The sequence below is a fragment of the Scyliorhinus torazame genome, chromosome 17 (genome assembly GCF_047496885.1).
Source record: "Scyliorhinus torazame isolate Kashiwa2021f chromosome 17, sScyTor2.1, whole genome shotgun sequence".
Classification (NCBI taxonomy): domain Eukaryota; kingdom Metazoa; phylum Chordata; class Chondrichthyes; order Carcharhiniformes; family Scyliorhinidae; genus Scyliorhinus; species Scyliorhinus torazame.
Window position 1 is genome coordinate 9,267,349 of NC_092723.1, and position 20,108 is coordinate 9,287,456.

General features: G+C 45.3%; 1 protein-coding gene across 1 annotated transcript; it reads left to right on the forward strand.

Moving 5' to 3' along the window:
• Positions 1 to 2,277: 2,277 nt before the first annotated feature.
• LOC140393694 (pepsin A-like) lies at positions 2,278 to 18,359 on the forward strand. Its single transcript, XM_072479989.1, has 9 exons — positions 2,278 to 2,354; positions 3,867 to 4,026; positions 9,572 to 9,689; positions 11,430 to 11,548; positions 12,656 to 12,855; positions 13,828 to 13,947; positions 15,014 to 15,158; positions 16,130 to 16,228; positions 17,693 to 18,359. Exons 1-9 carry the CDS (start codon positions 2,299 to 2,301, stop codon positions 17,840 to 17,842), a joined length of 1,167 nt encoding a protein of 388 aa, XP_072336090.1. The 5' UTR covers positions 2,278 to 2,298; the 3' UTR covers positions 17,843 to 18,359.
• The last annotated feature ends 1,749 nt before the right edge of the window (positions 18,360 to 20,108 follow it).

Genomic DNA, 20,108 nt, shown 5'->3' on the forward strand with positions numbered 1-20,108 from the left:
ATTAAGCTTTATTCTTATAAATTTAGAGTACCCAATTCCTTTTTCCAATTAAGGGGCAATTTAGCGTGGCCAATCCACCTACCCTGCACATCTTTGGGTTGTGGGGGTGAAACCCACGCAAACACGAGAGAATGTGCAAACTCCACACAGACAGTGACCCAGAGCCGGGATCGAACCTGGGACCTCAGCGCCGTGAGGCTGCAGGGCTAACCCACTACGCTACCGTGCCACCCTCGCGTGATTAAGCTTTAAGTATGGTGCCCGGAGCGATGCAGTGGTGAGGTCCCAGCATGGTGAGACAATCAGAAGCGACCTGCCAGCGTACTAACATTTTTCCCATGGATGAGTATTTAATGAGCTCTGCAACGAACAATACAGCATCAAAATCCACCAATGCAGCTGGCAGGAAACCCGTCCTTTTCCTCTCCCACCATGCCCCTTAGAGTGCAATTTGGACAATTATCGGCAAGAGGGTACAGTGCTCACTTGCACTAAGTTCCACTAACTTTACTGGTGGAGATTTTATCAAACGGTTCACTGCCCAAAATGAAAGAATTTAAATTTACCTGCCATTTTATCACATCCTCAGGATTTGTCAAAGTGCTTTAGCCAATTAATTGTTTTCTGAAATGCAGTCACTGTCGTCACTCACACAGGTGCAGCCAGTAATCCCGCCCCAGAACGATCCCATAAACAGCAAACTAACAAATGGACAATCTATTTTTAATGGGAATGGTTGAGGGAAGAATGTTGATCAAGACACCAGGAGAATTTCACACTCTACATTCTTTGTGATTTAATTTGTTTTTAAAATAGAACTTTGGTTAGTTGTGTCATTTGAAAAAAACTATTGGGGGAATATAATCAATCCTTCCTTCCTGGGCTTCATTTGCTTTAACTCACCCAGACCAGTGATTAGAAAGTGAAATTAAAATGAAGAATTAATAAGAATGGAGACATGTAAAAGAGAATTGGTAATTTCTCTCAAATGCAAATCACTTGTCTATCGAGGTGCATCGGGAACATGGGTGAATAATTGGTGGAATGACTTTGTGAGAGGACAATTTTGATCGTGAGCAATCCAGCTCTTTTCGGGGAACTTTAGAGTTGGAAATAACTTCAGATAGCTGACTAGGAATGGAGACCGTGTGGGGCAGAGGGCAGTGACCCTGCCTCCGAGTCTGAGGCTCTGGCGTCAATTCCCACTCCGGGGCGTGAGGGTTGAGGACGGTGCATTCACAATGTGGCCAAACAGGTCAATTATCAATTTGCTAAATCCTTCTGACACACAGCAAAGGCAAAGTGTGAGAGATGTCTGGTCAGCCATGTATTGAAAAGAAATTGGATCCTTTACCATCATTTGGCTCTTTCCAAGGTCCGATGCAGACTCGATGGGCTAAATGGCCTCTTTCTGCACTGTAAATTCTATGTCTATTTCTATCACCATGCATAGCTCCAGGCTGCAGCATGCGTGTCAATGTGCATGTTGTCCCATCTTTCTGAGATGTTGCTCTCCGCTAAGAGGCCAAGACCTTGTCCTTGTCAACTTGGACCAAGTATGTTTCTTTTGTGGGGACCATGAGGTGGATTCCATGTAGAATTTGAACTGGAGCAAGCAGGGGATGTCCAAATAATTGTCCAAATTCCAATCTAAGGGGCATGGTGGGAGAGGAAACGGACGGGTTTCCTGCCATCCACTCTGCACATTGACTTTGTAATTCTGAGACAGGAATAACATTTTCTGTAATATTTCTTGCTGGATCTTGCTGTGTACAAATTGGCTCCCATGTTTCTGACATTACAACAGTGACTTTGGCTGAATGTAATTAATTGGCTGAGACAAAAGATGCTATAAAATGCAGCTCCTTTTCTTTTTAATCTTTTTCTAAATAAGGGAACAATCTGCTATCCATGTTCCTTATGCTTGAAACATGTTCCAGGTTTCTATAATCGGCGTACATTCCAAGAGCTAAATGTGACCAGCTTATGGAACAAGTTCAGACCACAAGAACTCAATGTTATCTCGCTTTACAAATATACACGTGGCCTTTTATCAGTTCTTACTCTTTAAGCTTGACACCTAAAATGTCTAATCGTCAAAATATCAGCTGATGATTATTAAATATAACGTACAATCTGTGTGCCCTTGCATCAGGACTTAGTTACGATGATCTTGTGATGTTTTTAGCCATCTACATTATTTGACTTTTGAACAGTGACAGAGGTCGATGCAGAACAGTATAAAAACAGCCAGAGCATTCACAAATGTCACAGACACCTGGACAGGTACCTGACAAGATGAAGTGGCTGCTGATTACTCTCGCTTGCATCCAGCTCTCTGAATGCTTGATCAGGTAGGCAAATGGGCAGTTCGAATGAAAGGGCAGGTATGCACCATGCAACTGCCCGAAATCTCCAACTCTCGCCAAGAGCCGGGGACATTGGTGGAGGGTCACAGAAAGTAGGGGGAGTTGCCCACTGGAAGTTGAAGCTGAGGTGGGTCAGCGTGTGAAGATTCCACAGAGTCCCGAAGCGCATCCTCGGTCATACGTTCTGTGTCCGACCATCTGGAGAACAGAAGATTTGGGCCATTCATTTCACCTGTACCTACGCAGCCAAATTTCCATTCTTATGTATTGTTTCTTTCTCTTGCATTTTCTATCAAATGTTTTGTACAATTTTATTTCAGATTTCCAGCATCTGCAGGATTTTGCTTTTACACTAGGACCAGTAGTTGATGGTTTTTGGTTCCATTTCCTTTTCATCATTTCCGGATTAAATATTTCCCCATTATCCTCTTAAATAATCCAACGTATCTTTATCAACCTACCTTTCATTTATTGCTTCTGACAACCTCCATCCAAAGCTGTTGCAGAGAAAAGTATAGCATGAGCACTAAATTAGAAACCCCTCGCCAGCTTTGAACCACACGCCAGGTTCTGGCAGTGCGTTCTCCTGGCATTGTTCCTTCAGCATCAGAAATGGGATAACTGGCCTTCTTTCCCACTGCTGTTTGTGGGCTCTTGCTATGCGCAGAGTGGACTGCTGTGTTGGCCAGTTGGACAACCGTGATGGCTCTTCACACACCGACACCGTATTTGTGAACTGCTGTGGAATTTTACCACCGGTGCCTCGATTTTAACCCCTCCTTTGCTGCCAGGTGGAAACTGAGTTTTGGTGGTGGGGTAGTCAATACGGAAAGTGCTGGTCCGAATCTGACCAAATGCCATTTTAAATGCCAGTGGCGAGGATGCCCTCCCCTAGCGGGTGATATCCTGTTTAAATATGCAGGCTGAACTCCAATCACATCATCGGCCGTCAAATCGGCCATTTTAACTTGAAGTCTGAATGAGCGAGAGGTGGTCAGATGTGAGTGGTCAGATCAAGTCCTGCCATGAACTGGAGCAAGGGGCAGAGGCCCAGGAAGGTAGAGTCTTGCCTGTTAACTGTCCACATGATCCAGAATCAAGTTTGCTCTTCCAATTCCCACCGAGAGTCCTTGACCCCCTCTTGCCCTGGGCTTTCCCGAAACCTTTCTCCAGATTTTGAACACCACATGACTGATGACCCCCCCCCCCCCCCCCCCACCCAGCAGACCCCCTTCCTCCCCCTCCAGGCCTCGACATGAGGGCTTGTCACTCTCCTCAGATTCCCCCAGTCCAATGCCCTGATTCCTCCCCAATTTAACATTTTGATCTTGGTGGAAACATTCCAGCTCGCGTACTGTTTTCAAGCAAGCAACTCTGATATTTCTAACCATTGTTACAATGCTACTTTACATTTTTTGTTTGAATGAAAAAGCCGATAGTGCGGGCTGTTCAGAATGTTGATTCCGCTCCTACTATGTGTCTTGTTGATCTTCGCAGGGTCCCCTTGAGGAAAGGGAAATCTGCCCGTCAGGCTCTGAAAGAACGTGGACTTCTTGGTGAATTCCTCAAGAATCACCCACGCAATCCATATTGGAAATATGCTGGACTCCTCAACACCCAGTCCTTGGCTTCAGAGCCACTTTCAAACTACATGGACGTAAGTAATCCTGAAGATTTATGGCGAGACAAAAAGACCAAACTGAAGAAGAGAACTCGGGGTAACTGCACCAATCCCAGTGGGAGTCAGGATCATGCAGGAAATTACACGTGATCACATCATATGACATAAGATCCTGCGGGGTCTGCACAGGGACGGTGTGGAGAGGATGTTTCCTCTCGTGGGAGAATCTAGCACGAAGGGGCCGCTGTTTAAAAATGAGGGGCCACCCATTTGCGACAGAGAGGAGGAGAAATGTTTCCGCTCCCAGGGTTGTGAGTCTTTGAAACTCTTTTCCTGAAAAGAGTATGGAAGCAGAATCTTTGAATATTGTGCGGCAGCGGGAGAAAGATCCTTGACTAACAAGTGGGGGGAATGTTAACGGGGGACGGCGGGAATCCGGAATTGAGGTTACAATCAGATCTGACATGATCCCATTGAATGGCGGAGCAGGCTCGAGGGGCCGAATGGCCTTGTCCAGCTCCTAATTCGTATGTAATCAAAGGAACCATAGACATTTAATGCTGCAAAGCCCTTGAATGCCCGAACATTTGATCACATATGCCTGTCGACCTCCATAGCTTTACATTTGTTCTTCAGAGCACGGCGACTGATTATACAGCTCGCCTGATTCTTTATTCTGCTGAAGGCAATAGAAATTAACATTGTTTTAAACTATCGGCCAATATTGAAATTAGTGTCGTACCACCATCACATTGTACGATCTTGAAGGCAATTGTCAGCGCAGAGGAATTCTCCAGGCTCACAGTTAGGTTATGTGTCATGATAGACAAAATACGTGTCTGCGTGGGCCTCGCCCCCACAACCCAAAAAGATGTGCAGCGCAGGTGAATTGGCCACGCAAAATTGCCCCTTAATTGGAAAAAAGACAAATTGGGTCAAAAAAATGGATAAAATACTGCATTAATATAATTGAAATTATTATGTAGCATTGTAAAAATTCCGAAGGAAAATTAAGAAAAGTAGGTGAACAGTTTTTAATATCTGCTAGAAGATGTTCTGTTTGTGGCAAGTGACCATTAATCTATATTTATATATTCATCTCTAGAAGTCGATAATCAAGGCAGTGACATTATTTTGTATTTATACAGCTGTGTACAGATGTAGAAGAGCATTGACGAATAATTGAGATAGGGAGAGAAACAGCAGGGGGACCAAAGTCACAGTGGAAGAGCTCAGCTTTTCCGTGCTGCTTTTTGGGAGCGGGATAGGGAGACAAAGAGGTTTTGGGCAAAGACCATCAATGAACTGGAATAAAAGGATCGAAAGAAGATCCTTTCGGGCTGGTGTTAATCCTCGGCAGTAAACTGTTGGGCATAGTTGGCAATCCTGCGCAAAGGTCTGGATTGAGGGCCAGATGGATTTTAATGAGTGCTACACATTTGGATGACGCTCGGATGCTTGGCCATTTCTAGCAGTAAGCGACAGCGGGTTGGTGGCATCGTAGATGGGGTTAATTCTCATCAGGTACTGTGCACATCTTCATGGAAAATGAGGTAACATTACATGATCCAGCTCTCTCTCGTGCAATCTCGTGGTAAGAGATGGCCACAGTAAGACGTGTTGCAATAAAAGTTAGTGTTTTCCATAGCCCAGCAGTTCGGCGAACATTCTGGGCAGGATTCTCCGTCCCGCCGCACCCGTTTTCCAGTGCGGCGTGCCCCCGCTTGCAGCGGGATTCTCCATATAAAAGGAAGGGCGTGGGCAGCACGGTGGTGCAGTGGTTAGCATTGCTGCCTTACGACGCCGGGGTCCCAGGTTCGATCCCGGCTCTGGGTCACTGCCCGTGTGGAGTTTGCACATTCTCCCCGTGTTTGCGTGGGTTTCACCCCCACAACCCAAAGATGTGCAGGCTAGGTGGATTGGCCACGCTAAATTGCCCCTTAATTGGAAAAAAACGAATTGGATAAAAAATAAAAATGTTGGATGAAATATTGCATTAATATAATTGAAATTAAAATTCACGGTTGTAAAAAGGAGAGTAGGTAAACAGCTTTTAATATCTGCTAGAATATGTTTTGTTTGTGGCAAGTGACCATTAATCTATATTTATAAATTCATCTCTAGAAGTCGATAATCAAGGCAGTGACATTATTTTGCATTTATACAGCTGTGTACAGATGAAATGAAAATGAAAATTGCTTATTGTCACAAGTAGGCTTCAATGAAGTTACTGTGAAAAGCCCCTAGTCGCCACATTCTGGTGCCTGTTCGGGGAGGCTGGTACAGGAATTGAACCGTGCTGCTGGCCTGTCTTGGACTGCTTTCAAAGCCAACGATTTAGCCCTGTGCTAAACCAGCCCCAGAACATAGGACGTAGAAGAACATTGACGAATAATTGAGACAGGGAGAGAAACAGCAGGGGGCCAAAGTCACAGTGGAAGAGCTCAGCTTTTCCGTGCTGCTTTTTGGGAGCGGGATAGGGAGACAAAGAGGTTTTGGGCAAAGACCATCAATGAACTGGAATAAAAGGATCGAAAGAAGATCCTTTCGGGCTGGTGTTAATCCTCGGCAGTAAACTGTTGGGCATAGTTGGCAATCCTGCGCAAAGGTATGGATTGAGGGCCAGATGGATTTTAATGAGTGCTACACATTTGGATGACGCTCGGATGCTTGGCCATTTCTAGCAGTAAGCGACAGCGGGTTGGTGGCTTCGTAGAAGGGGTTAATTCTAACTAGATACTGTGCACATCATCACAGAAAGTGAGATAACATCACATGGACATACCCCCTCTCGTGCAACCTCGTGGTAAGAGATGGCCACAGTTAGACGTGTTGCAATAAAAGTTAGTGTTTTCCATAGCCCAGCAGTTTGGCGAAGATTCTGGGTGAGGATTCTCCGTCCCGCCGCACCCGTTTTCTGGTGCGGCGTGCCCCCGCTGGCAGCGGGATTCTCCATCCCGGCAGCCAGTCAATAGGGTTTCCCACTGTGGGCACCCCCGTGCCAATGGGAAACCCGTCATCAGGTCATGGGGCTCAGCCCAACAGAACCATGGTTGAGCTGGTGCTGAGGAATCACCAGATATCGCACCACATCAAACCTCGCTGCAAAGACGAGCAGTAAGCAGGGCAGTACGCTGTTATATGTGATGGGTGCTTGTGCGGACAAATCCAAGTCAGGCAGGGTATCGAGGAGGAAAAGGCCACATACAAGGAAGTAGTCAGAGCACTTGGACTGACCACTCCAATCTGAGGGAGAATACCATTGTTGAGCGCACACAATAACAAGGGGGGAGCATTTAAAAAAGACACGCAGGGAAGTGTAGAGACTGTGATTACAGTGACTTAAAAGATGACCGAATCAGAGCCAGAGTTGTTTGTGGTGTGTTGGATGTGGCCTGGTCTGACCACTTGCAGGCGAGAGATGGTCTAAACTTAACAAAGGTTAATCCAACTGAGCAGACAAGCAGAAGTCAGGAAGCAAAATCGATCGGTGAATTGAACCTTCAGGGGGATCAGGTGCTGCCTCAATAAGAGTATGTTAAATTTAAACACAGAATAGCAGTTGTGAGAAATCCAGAGTATCAGGAAGGGCATCCATCGATAGCCCCAGCTAACTATGGTGGGTTCAGTAGCGAAACATAAGTGCAAAGCTTGCCATTTTATACAGAAAGAAGGTCCACCTCCAGGTTGTTTGCAAGAGACCTGCACAGAGTGAGCACAAAGGATGGATGGCACGGTGGCGCAGTGATTAGCACTGCTGCCTCAGGGTGCCGAGGACCTGCGTTCAATTCCGGGTCACTGTCCGTGTGGAGTTTGCACAATCTCCCCGTGTCTGCGTGGTTTTCACCCCCACAAACCCAAAGATCTGCTGGCTAGGTGGATTGACCACACTAATTTGTCCCTTAATTGGGAAAAAAAGAATTGGGTACTCTCACTTTATAGGGTGGGGATGTGGCATAACGGGTTCATTCTAACTGTGCTTTATGCTAATCAGTTACTGTGTGCATCCTCATATGAGGTGATATAAGATCACATGATCTTGTTCTCTCTCTTGTGCAACCTCGTGGTAACCTGCAGCCACAGTTAGATGTGTTCCAATAAAAGTTAGCATTTTACCTAACTCAGCAGTCTCTGTGAATTTTCGGTATTAGTCTGGCAGTATCTAGAATATTACAGGTGGTGTGGGTTGGCTGGGGAGGGGGTGAGGATGGCGTGGGTTGGCTGGGGGTGGGGGGGTGAGGTGGCGTGGGTTGGCTAGGTGGGCGGGGGTGAAGATCGGGAAACCCAATGCCCACTTGCCAGGATAAGAAGATTTTTTTCTGTTTTCGAGTTCAGTCTGAGAGAGAAGAATGTTGTAAATGTCCTACAACTGGGCATCGTGGGCAGCCTGGGGCAGCTGAGGCCCAAACTCTCCATGTGGGGTCCAGAAAAGTACGCTTGTTCCCTCCAGCCCAACTAATGAGTGTTATTTTTTATTAACTTAACTTCAGTGGGCTTACTGACTTCCCAACCATATTACCTGACCAGGAAGCAGTGCAGATCGACCAATCCATAGACCCCAATTTTCAATTATTAATGAGCCTTTTCCAAACACCAACAGAAGCCTCATCTGCCTTGAAACCCAGTGGCAGACTAGCGGGAAGAGTGGGAAATGGAGCCACTCCAGTTTAACTGCTCCATCAATTGGGGAGAGATATCACTCACCCACCGGTTAATTCCCGAAGTATTGATTGTTCTGAGGAGTGGAGATTGTGGTCTGGGATATCGGACTCGTGAAGATCACTCACGAGTGAAGTGAGATGGAAGCGGTGTGAAGATGAGAGTGTGGAAGCTGACAGCTGGCAGGCACGGCAGAGGTGTGGGAATTCAGGAACGTGAGATCCAAAGATCAGCGACAAAGCATTGAACCAACTAAAGTTCATGAACATTGGAGAGGCAGTTGAAAAATCGATACTTAAGACGATGAAGACATTGATTAGCGATTTTGTACCTATGAGGGCAGAGGTGAGGTGAAGTGGGTACCATGAACAGTCTTGGCCAGCCGCATTTAGGATAACAAAATCAGGTCAAAGTTGAGCATAACTCAAAGTAGTACACCACCTGGTTTATCCTGACAGGTGAGAAGGTGGAGGATTGGAGTCAGATTTGCCAGCACGAATCAAAGAAAGGTGCTTTGCCAAACCCAAGGCCTGATGCTGGGCCTGCAGTTGTACAAAGACAGCAACAGCCTGAATTTGGCAATGGGGCCAAAGCAATAGGTATCATTGGTCTATCGTGGAAAATAATGCTGGGCTCAAACACAGGACAAAATCCCCCCTCCGTTCTTCATTGCACGATGTTTGTTCCTGTGATGGGGATTGTCAGGTTCAGCATACAGAGCAAAATCAGGCAGATTCCAGTCTCGGCACGTACTGGTCCTTCCAACCTAATTTGTTCCCATGAACTTCACCTAGGCAGTCCAATAGACTTAAGCATAGGAAGAGGAAAACATCCCGTTGTGCCCACAAGTGCTGAAATGCAACTGTGCAACCTTCAATAAGCTCTAACTTATCTTGTTTCATCCATCAAACTGTCCCTACAGATGTCTTATTTTGGATATATCAGCATTGGAACCCCACCACAGAGCTTTTCTGTGATCTTTGACACTGGCTCATCCAACCTCTGGGTCGCATCAGTTTACTGTTCCAGCCCGTCATGTGGTACGTATTCATAAACATCTTCCCAAGGTTTGTTTTGCATTTTCTCCCAATATGAGCGATTTGGCTACTGATTCAGAAAATGTCCCCAGGACACAATGAATTGATCACAAATTAAAGGACGCATCATTGTACCAAAAATGACTAAGAGTGGGAAATATTTAGTGGGTCCCGATCATCTGAAAATTCAGCAATTTGATTCTATGAGCAGGGTTTTCCAGCCCATCCCACCCGCAGTGTCTTCCGGTCCCGTCAATTGCAAGAGGAAAAATAAATCTAAAACGTGACATCCAGAAAAGAAAATGTCAGTATTTTGGCTATTTGACCAGAGCTGGGAGCTACAGTGATCTCTGCTGGATGACAGAGCAGAGGACAGCAGAAAGAGGGGTCAACATAGGTGTAGTTGGATGACAGGCAGCCCGGAACAATTGCAGATGATCTGCGGTGGATGAGCGAGTACAGTGATAGACACGTGATAGTGACATACCGCAACAATAGATCTCCTGGTGGGAGCAGCAAGACATCTACGAAGGACGCTTAATAAAATAAGCTAATGCTGTCCAATGGTGTGCTCTAATTGTGTGGCCCATGGGTTGTCACTCGGGGAATGAATTTTGAATCCAGCCCACACAGGGTCAGCTGTACTCAATGGGTAGAATTTGCTCTTCTATGACAGAAAGTTGTGAGTTCAAGTCCCATTCCAAAGGTTCGAGCAGAAAAACCTGTGTGACTCTCCAATGCAGTTGTGAGGGAGTACTGCAGTGTTGCAGGTGTCGTCTTCTGAATGAGACTTGAACTGAGGCCTTGGACACCCTGATAAAAGCAAATTACTGCGGATACTGGAATCTGATACAAAGGCAGAAAATGCTGGTCAACCCTAGCAGGTCCAACAGCGTCTGTGGAGAGAGAATGGAGCTGACGTTTTGAGTCTTGATGCCTCTTTGTCAAAGTTTTCATAAAGAGTCATCCAGACTAAAAACGTTAGCTCCCTTCTCTCTCCACAGATGCTGTCAGACCTGCTGAGATTGTCCATCATTTGTTTTTGCCCCGTACACCTCTGAGGCAGAAGTAAAAGATCCCATACCAGTGCTCCAAAAAAGAGAAAGGCAGTTCATTCCAGTGTGCTGGTCGATATTTAACCCTTAACGAACACCACAAAAACAGATTATCAGGGCATTATCACTTTGTCTTTGGTGGGAGCCTGTCTGTGTACAAGGTAGCTGCTGTGTTGCACTACAACACGCTACACCTCATTGGGTGTAAAGCACATCGGCATGTCCTGCGGTTGTGACAGACATTATGCAATTTCACATTGATGGGACAAAGGTGTCCTACATGAAATTAACTTGGGTAATCCAAATTGTTTCTTAGGAATCATGAACGCACAGGACAACACTGCCCAAGTATGAAATTAACTGGCAATTTCACACAGAGTAACTATATGGTGATTGTACGAGGAAATGAAAAATGGTACAATGGTGTATTACAGCAGAGGCCTTTTCCTCGACATCCAACCTGTGCTATACTTAACCCTGTCTGCTTTCGAGAATAATGCTGGTTGCTGACATGTAAAGTGGTTCATTCGCCAGCACCAACATCCCACACTCAAATGAGTGTAAAATTCAACAGAAACAAATGGAGCTACAAATAAAGAATTAGAAGGAATATTTTTGGTAGGATCTGCGCTTGACTCAGTAGTGGAATAAAATAAACAAACCATTAAACGCAATGCCATTTTTACAGAAAACCACAACAAATTCGCACCACGTCAGTCTTCAACTTATCAGGCAACAAACCAACCGCTGACCATTCAGTACGGTTCAGGCAGCATGACTGGAGTCCTGGGCTATGACACAGTCACTGTGAGTATATTGTAACTTTTACTAACAATGTTAATACAAAACACTGTCACAATTCTGATATGGTCCATTCAGGCATGTATTCACTGAATATTAATACCTTCCGCTGTCAGATCCAGGTCTTCATAATGACCAGAAATGTAATTGAACCAGCTGTAATATCCCGCACGGGACCTACGGAGTGGGAATGTTCCCCTTCCCCGTGCTCCTTGCGGAGTACCAGCTCCCCTGATAGGGGTGGGGTATCTCAATTACCCAGTGTATATAAGGTCAGCCAGTAAAGCACTGACCAAGCAGGAAGCCGGTAGGCGTCTACCAGGTAGTGTAAATTTGTGTAAATAAAACTTTGTTCTTATTTCAACTCGGTGTGGAATCCCCATTTCCTTATTAAACCAGCCAAATAAAGACTGTGGCTGCAAAAGCAGATCAGAGGCAGGGAATTCTGCAACTAGTAACATAACTCCTGACTCTTCAAAAGTCTGCCCACTGTCTGCAAGGCTGTCAGGTGTACATTGGAATACTCTTCAATTGTCTGGATGAGTGCAGCTTCAACACTCAGTAAGTTGAAGCCTGCTTTATCAGCAGCCCATTCACCATCTTAAACACCCCCACCCCATGGCCCACCTCCTGGCCAATGCCGCCACTCCCCCCAACCCCGGCAAAGAAACCCCCGGCTGGCGGCACAACTGTCAGCTCACTATGGCGAGGTTGGACACCTTCTGAACCCCCTCTCTCTCCCTCAGCAGCCACGCGCCTGTTTCACAATTTTTAAAAGCACAAAGGATCCTCGCCGTCGGTGAATACCCCAGGTGGAGGTGGAGAATTGGGGAGGCCCCAGAGAATACCGGGTCAAGCCCGCTAATGATATGTCAATGATGTTTACTGCATGTGCGCAGTGGAACGAATTGATGCCACTGTCGAGGCTCCGGAGAATTGTGATTTGGCGTGAAACCACCACCCGCCACAATTTTGGCGTCAAAACCGGTTCTCTGCCCGATCGCGTTTCCCGACTCCGCCGTCAGCCGACGGGGAGTCCCGCCCAATATTGTTTATTGATGATTCTCAGTTTATTAATTCCTCAGAACAAGTTCGCGTTACTCTTTCTTCTAGGTCTCAAACATTGCTGTCACACGGCAGGAATTTGGTTTAAGTAAGACTGAACCTGGAAACTCATTCTCCAATTCTGAATTTGATGGTATTCTCGGTTTGGGCTATCCAAGTATTGCATCATCCTATGTCACACCTGTGTTTGACAACATGATGTCTGAGAATCTGCTGCAACAGGATCTGTTTGCTTTTTACCTGTCCAGGTAGGAGTTCTGAACTTTTTTGCACTTCCATCTCAGTAACAAAATAGGGTGGGGGCCTGAGGTTACAATCAAATCAGACATAATCGAGAGCCTGTTCCTGCTCCTAATTCATTTGTCCACATGTTGTAGCATCCTGGATAAAATGGGGTATTTACTTAAAGTTACTACAGAACCTTCTTTCTTCAAAGCGAAGAATACATAGAAAATAGATATGCAATTGTCTTTCCTTGCCCTTCTTTCATGGAATCTCCAAGGTGCAGATGAGGCCACTTGGCCCATCAAGTTTGCACCAATCCTCTGAAAGAACATCCTACCCAGGCCCACTCCACCACCCTATCCGCGAAACCCCACCTAACCTTTTGGCCACTACAATGCATTTTAGCACGGCTAATCCACCTAACCTGCACATTGTTGGACTGTGGGAGGAAACCGGAGCACCCGGAGGAAACCCACGCAGATATGGGAAGAATGTGCAAACTCCACACAGACAGTCACCCAAGGTGGGAATTGAACCCAGGACCCTGGTACTGTGAGGCAGCAGTGATAACCACCGTGCCACCCTCCTTGCACTGTTCCAGTCAATCTAATGAACTGTTTTCCTATCAGCCAGCCTTTTCATCTTCTGGCGAGGTTCTAAGGACATCCAACTGGATCCCAGTGGAGTAATTCAACTCCTTTAGATTTTATGAATTGAGTTACAGATGCAAGATGGTAAATTGGATAAAAGTATCTTTCAGGGATTTTGGAAAGAACAATACTTAATTCCAACCAACACAGAGAGGACCAAGTGTGGGTTTTTTTTCATTAAGCAAAATACTGACATTGGTCTGATTTCCAATGGTTAATGATGCCACATTGTACAAGCCCAAAATGAAACATCGCTGCTCAGGAATTTCTGCACTTCTGTTTTGTTCATTTCAATATCAGACAGGTCACTGCTGAAATTAACATTCCAGTTGAATTGTTTTACAGAGAGAGTGGTGAGTCCGGAAGTGAAGTTGTTTTTGGTGGAATTGATCCATACCACTACACAGGTGAAATCAACTGGGTGCCTGTCACTCAACAAGGTTACTGGCAAATCAGCGTGGACAGGTGAATGACCATTTTACAACTGCCATGTATTCTTTTACATTCACATTGCACTGAACATTGCAAATCACGCGTTTGATGTGGGAATATTCGAGTGACAGCTGAGTTCTGTGGAACAGCTTTCAGCAGTTAGTGAGAAAGACATGAAACGAGCGAACAAAAGGATACCTTCCAGACCACGAATGGACCGTTGTTTCAATCCAGAAAGCAAAGGGTCAATACATCCGAGGGTAAACTTATTGCAAAAGTTTGCACAAGAGCACTCCCTCAGAGTACTTGGCGAGTGTGCCGATTATCGAATCTGTTTGATTCGCCGTCCATTGTCGGCGGGGTACATAAAATTAGGCAGGGTAGATATTTCCCTTGACTGGAAAGTATAGAACTAGGCGTTAAAGTCTCAGAGTAAGTGGTCAGCTGTTTTGGACTGGAAGAGGAATGTTTTCACTCAAAGAGCTGAGAATCTTTGGCATTAACCCAACGTTGCACATGCTCAGTCATTGAGTATATCCAAGACATAGCTTGATAAGTGTGGTGGTATGTATTCGGGGTAGTACGGTACCTGTGATGCCGAGAGGCTATTGGTAGACAGACACTGGGTCCTGATTGGATCTGCCGCCTGCTGGCTCCACCCAGTAAGGCGGAGTATAAGAGCCCGGGTTCTCCCAGCAGCCGCTTTCTGTAACTAAGCTGCTGGGGAACAAGTCTTGCTTAATAAAGCCTCGATTGACTTCATCACTTCTCGACTCGTGAGTAATTGATTGTGCCACAATAAGATTGTTGCCTGATCAGAAAATGATGGTTATGGGGATAGTACGGAAAGCTGGAACTGAGGTTAAAGGTTTGCTGTAATTTTATTGAATGGGTGATCAGGTTCAAACGGTAGCACTGCCTCCTCCTGCTCATATTTTATGTTCTGATATTATTATAAGGAGGTGGGACAGGTAAGCAAATGATTGGTCAGAAAGGTGGATTTTAATGAGCAGGGTAAAGGAGGAGAGAGATGTAGAGAGGCTGAGAGATTTCGGGAGAGAATGGGTTCAGTTAAGTATTACTGCTTTCCCTCTTTCAGCATCACAATCAATGGACAGGCTGTGGCCTGTAATGGAGGCTGTCAGGCCATCGTTGACACAGGGACTTCTCTGCTCACTGGCCCCAGTGGGGATATCAGCTCTATCCAGCAAGCCATCGGCGCCACTGAAGGTTACTATGGCGGGGTAAGCTTCTATGGAACATCACAGGTTTTTAAATGGTGCCCTTCTCATTTTGTCACATTTAGAAGTTGATGCTTTATTTATTTCAGAGTTCAGATTTTTTATATAAAACTTTTAAACCAAAATGCATCAATCAGTAGTAGACATTGTAACTTCCCTTCCGTTCTTACTTTGCATCACAGACCACTCTTTAGAAGCACAATAATGTAGAATGGGGGGAGAATGGGTAATGAGATGCATTTGTCTCCTGTCTTGCACATTTCACATTTAAGTTTGAACCTAGCCTACAATAAAGGGATAAAAGAAATTCAAGCCTTTGCTGTAAGGACCCGATGTGAAAGGAGTTTGGGCAGTCTTGATCAAATTCCTTCACGGCATGGCGTCTCAGCAGAAACCTTACTCCTAATTTACCACCAATTGGCAATTTCACTCCAAGGGGCCTCAGAGGGTATTTAGTGTCTGCCACATTGGCACAGCATTTGGTGCCATTCTGAGGTCAGGGTTCAGGCACCTTGGTGGGGATGGGCAGAGGGGCCATTTAGTAAACCTGGACCAGTCATAATGGCACCTGGGGAGGGGGGGGCTCTCCCAGGCCATTGGAGACCTCAGGTGGGTCGGGAACAGGAGAGGTTGGCACCCTGGTTCTCCGGCTGGCATCCGGGCACCTTGGCACTGGCACCCTGACCATGCCACCAGGGCACCCTGGCAGTGCCATCATGGGTGACGAGCCCCAGCTGGGCCGGCCTCCGCCCGCTCACCATGGGAACTCGCATTCTACGAAGCCCAGGGGGACATCAATCAGCCACTTACCCAGTCGTCCTGGTGAGGGTTATCACAGTGGCACACTTGGTTTCTGTACGGTGACAGTGGGTGGTATTCCATCATCGATTTTACTAGCTACACAAGTATTTCTTGCAGTATTTCTGAGAACACTCTGCTCACGATCATTGTTCAATACTTCACCTCTTTTACAGTACAACATCAACTGCAACAGTTTGGGCAGTATGCCTAACGTAGTCTTCACGATCAATGGAATCGACTATCCCCTTACTCCATCCCAATACACAATCCAGGTACGTTTTGATTGAATTTGATGAAGCTGACTTTGAACGATTTGGCAATGTTCTCTGACTTCAGCATCCAGTAAAATTGATAGTCAGTTGATTTCAGGAGAAATTAAGGAGAAAATCAATGAAGATGTACAAAATGGTAGGATTAACTAAATATACTATTGTTAGCGAAGAAATACATTTTCATATCAATTGATAATGCAAGGCAGGGAATTTTTGCATGAACTCTTTGGATATGAGTGTCACTGTCAAGGCATTGATTGCCCTTCCTCAGTTGGTCTTGCGAAGGCAGTGGTGAGATATTTCCATAAACCACTGCCGCACCTGTTGTGAAGGTATTCCCAAAGTGAGGCTGGGAAAGGAGTTACACGATTTTGACCCAGCAACAATGAAGGAATGGGAATATGTGTCCAAGTCATGATAGCATGTGACTTGGAGGGGAAGCTGGAGGTGATCGTGCTCGCGACACTCCCTGCTCTCATCCTTCTCGATGACACAGATTTCAGGCTCGAAGCGTGTGGTTGGGGAAGACCTGGCACGTTGCTGTGGTGAATCTTGCCGACGGTGCACGCTGCTGCCGTGGTTCATCATTTGTGGAGGAAATGCGGCCTAAGGGTGTGGATGGGTTTTTGATCACATGGACTGCCTTTGTCCCTGATAGTGTCAAATTATGTTGTCACAACTGCACCCAGAAGTGTGTAGTGCAGAACAGTGGTGGACAGATTAAGAGACCGATGGACCAAATTATTTAAATTTGTGTTGGTTCCATTGGAGAGAAACTTCAGCCAAATTCATTTGAGTATTTATTCCTGTGTGAGGCACAATGGGTGTGATTCCCACCCACCCCCTGTGATGGTGGAGGTGGGCCGCTATTGACGGCAGTGGGCCACCTACTGTCCCAGTGCTGTCAATGGGGTTTCCCATTGTTCACACCCTGCGCTGATGGGGAACCCGCGTTGCAGGGTCATCATCAGTGGTACCGGAGGTTCCTGCTGGTGGAATGGTCGGAAAATCTCACCCTACATGTTTCCCAAGCATCCAGCCTCGAATCATCGGTGATCAAACAAAATTCATCGAATCTTCGCTTTTGTTTGTGGAACATTGCCAATTAACGTTCTTTTTCTAATCTCTCTGACACAAATTTATTTTCTCGGCCATTGTACATCTTGACAAGTTAATTGTGTGAGCGCTCATCTGTGCTTTCAAATGAGAAACTTTAGTTTCTCCTTTAACCTGGAAAGTTACTGGGTGATAATTGACTGGTGGAGATGGCTGCAGTTGACAAAACAAAAATCAAGAGCAGGGGAAATTGTTTTTAGTTCATTAATTTGAGATAACATAATGTGATCCCAATAGAATAAAATATGGAAGCTAGTTTCTTTTTTTTTGATGATACTGACAAAATAACCAGTATTTGCAATGAAGTGGTTCTGGGGAACTAACTCTCACTCCTTGCATTTTTTACAGGAACAAGGTAGCTGTATGAGTGGATTTGAAGGCATGTATCTTCCAGGCTCTGGCGGAGGGCTCTGGATTCTGGGAGATGTCTTCATTGGACCATATTATTCCATCTTTGACAGAGGAAACAATCGTATGGGCTTCGCCACTTCCACCTAATTTAATCTTCCAGGATTTCATTTGAAGTGCAACTTCAAATAAAGCTCTTGCTTCATTTGTCAATGATTTTAAATATTTCCCTCTCCTTCTCGATCCTCTCGTGATAGGGGACAATTTCCCCCCATCTACTCTGTCCAGACCCCTCGTGATTTTGAATATGTCACACATGAAATTTCTCCGTCCGCCATGAACAGAAATGTTTACCGTTCGTGAAGTCGACGATCAAGAACCTTCACATGATTTCATGACCGATGCCTTCACATCTCGGTTTGCAAATTGTTTTGTGGCTTTGCCCATCATTAAAGAATTTTCCCAGTTAATGTTGGTCGGGAAATCCACTCTGCCAGTTTCTAAACTGAGATTGTGACAGTTACCAGCATTGTGATTTTTACACGACTGTGTCGTGAGGTTTTATCCCTGGTGTACACCAGGAATTTTATTCAAATCTTTACTGGGGAACTTTTCTTTCTTTCTTAAGAAATGTAATGACAATAAACTCTGAAGCATTGCAAGCCTATCACTGTTGTCAGTGTCTTCATTCGCTCGGATGGTGGGCTGCACTTCACTTAATTTACAAACACATTAAGCCTCCGGCCTCCTCTGAATAATCTTAGTGAGCTGCCTGAGATTGTCCCATTTCTTTGGCATATGGTTGGGACTTGCCATTTGTTTTAAGCGACCACCAGGAACAACTTGCTACATTACCTGCCCCAATATCAGGCGGCACATAGATTCAGAACCCCTTGGGGCACAGAATATCAGACATTAAAATTAGGCCTCTTTACATCACCACTGCAGGTATAAAATGGATGCGATGTGGCCCAATTTCCAGAAATCTAAAGTCACCTGTTCCTCTGCAACATGCTGCACCGAGTATGTTGTGCCTCAAGTTGCTTCTCTGCTGCAGTTTAATGTTCGAATTTGCATAAAATGTCTTCCTTTTTGTCATTTCTGTGACTTTGTGATGTCCGACTGTCTCACTCCTGGATTTGGTGACTGTTGCAGCTCAAGCACAAGCTGTACACAGTGAACAATGGAACAGAGGACATGGGAGCAGGAATAAGCCATTCGGCCCTTCAAACCTGCTCCACCTTCAATAAGATCATGGCTGATCTGGTTGTGATCTCAATCTCACTCTTTGTCTGCCTTATGACCCTTGACTCCCTCGTCTGTTAAAAAATCTGTCTATCTCTGTATAGAATACAGAGCTGCCAGAGTTCCCTGCGGAAGGGGATTTCGCAGACTAATGACACCCTGAAAGGAAAAAAGTCTTCAGTCTTAAAAGGGAGACCTCTTATCCTTAAGCTGTGTCCCCTTGTTCTCATTGCTCCCAAGAGTGAAAAGACCCTGGTGGTACCTAGCCTTGCAAGTCCTTTCAGGATCTGAGATGTTTCAATAAGATCACCTTTCACTCTTCGAAACTCCAATGAGTATGGACACAACTGGTTCAACCTTTCTTCACAGGATAAGCCCTTCATCCCAGGAAAGAGTCCAGCGAACCTTCTCTGTGCAGCTTCTAATGCATTGATATCTTTATTCAAATAAGGAGGCCAAAACTACACACAGTAGCCCAAATGAGGTACAGTTGCAGTAAAAATTCCCTATTTTTCTTTTCCATTCCTCATTCAATAAATGGCGACATTCCATTTACCTTCTTCATCTCTTGCTGCAACTGCAGACTAACGTGCTGTGATTCGTTTACCAGGACACCCAGATCCCTCTGTACTGCTCAGTTTTGAAATCTCCCTCCATTTAAATAGCGTTCTGCTTCTTTATTCTTCCTGCCAAAGTGGACAAGTTTAGATTTTCCCACATTACACTCCACCTCCCAAGTCTTTGCCCACTTATTTAACCAGTGCTTGTCTCTTTGAAAACTCTCTGCCCCCTCTGTAAATTAGCTAGCATGCCTTTGGTTCCTTCATCCAAATCATTGATGTAGATTGTAAAACATTGAGGCCCTAGCACTTATCCATGTGGCATTCCACTGGTTTTCCAACCCCAAAAATATATATTTGTCCCCATTCTCTGCTTCTTGTTCGCTGGCTAATTTGTATCTCTGATAATATGTTCCCTTATTCTGTGGTGTAACCTTTGTTGTGGCACTTTATCAGATGCCTTTTGGAAATGCAAAGTAAAGCACATCTACAGGTCCTCCTTTATCTACCTTGCTTGTTATTTCCTTAAAAAAGCCCTCAAGTAAATTAGCTAAACGTGATTTCCATTTCACAAGCGCATGTTGACTCTACCATAAGACCATAAGACATAG

What these genes read in the sequence shown, in the direction of transcription:
- LOC140393694 (XM_072479989.1), top strand. Translation starts at nt 2,299, where the DNA reads ATGAAGTGGCTGCTGATTACTCTCGCTTGCATCCAGCTCTCTGAATGC. An exon ending in CACTTTCAAACTACATGGAC is followed by an intron (nt 4,027 to 9,571) that starts GTAAGTAATCCT and finishes CTGTCCCTACAG; the next exon opens with ATGTCTTATTTTGGATATAT. An exon ending in TGGGCTATGACACAGTCACT is followed by an intron (nt 11,549 to 12,655) that starts GTGAGTATATTG and finishes TCTTTCTTCTAG; the next exon opens with GTCTCAAACATTGCTGTCAC.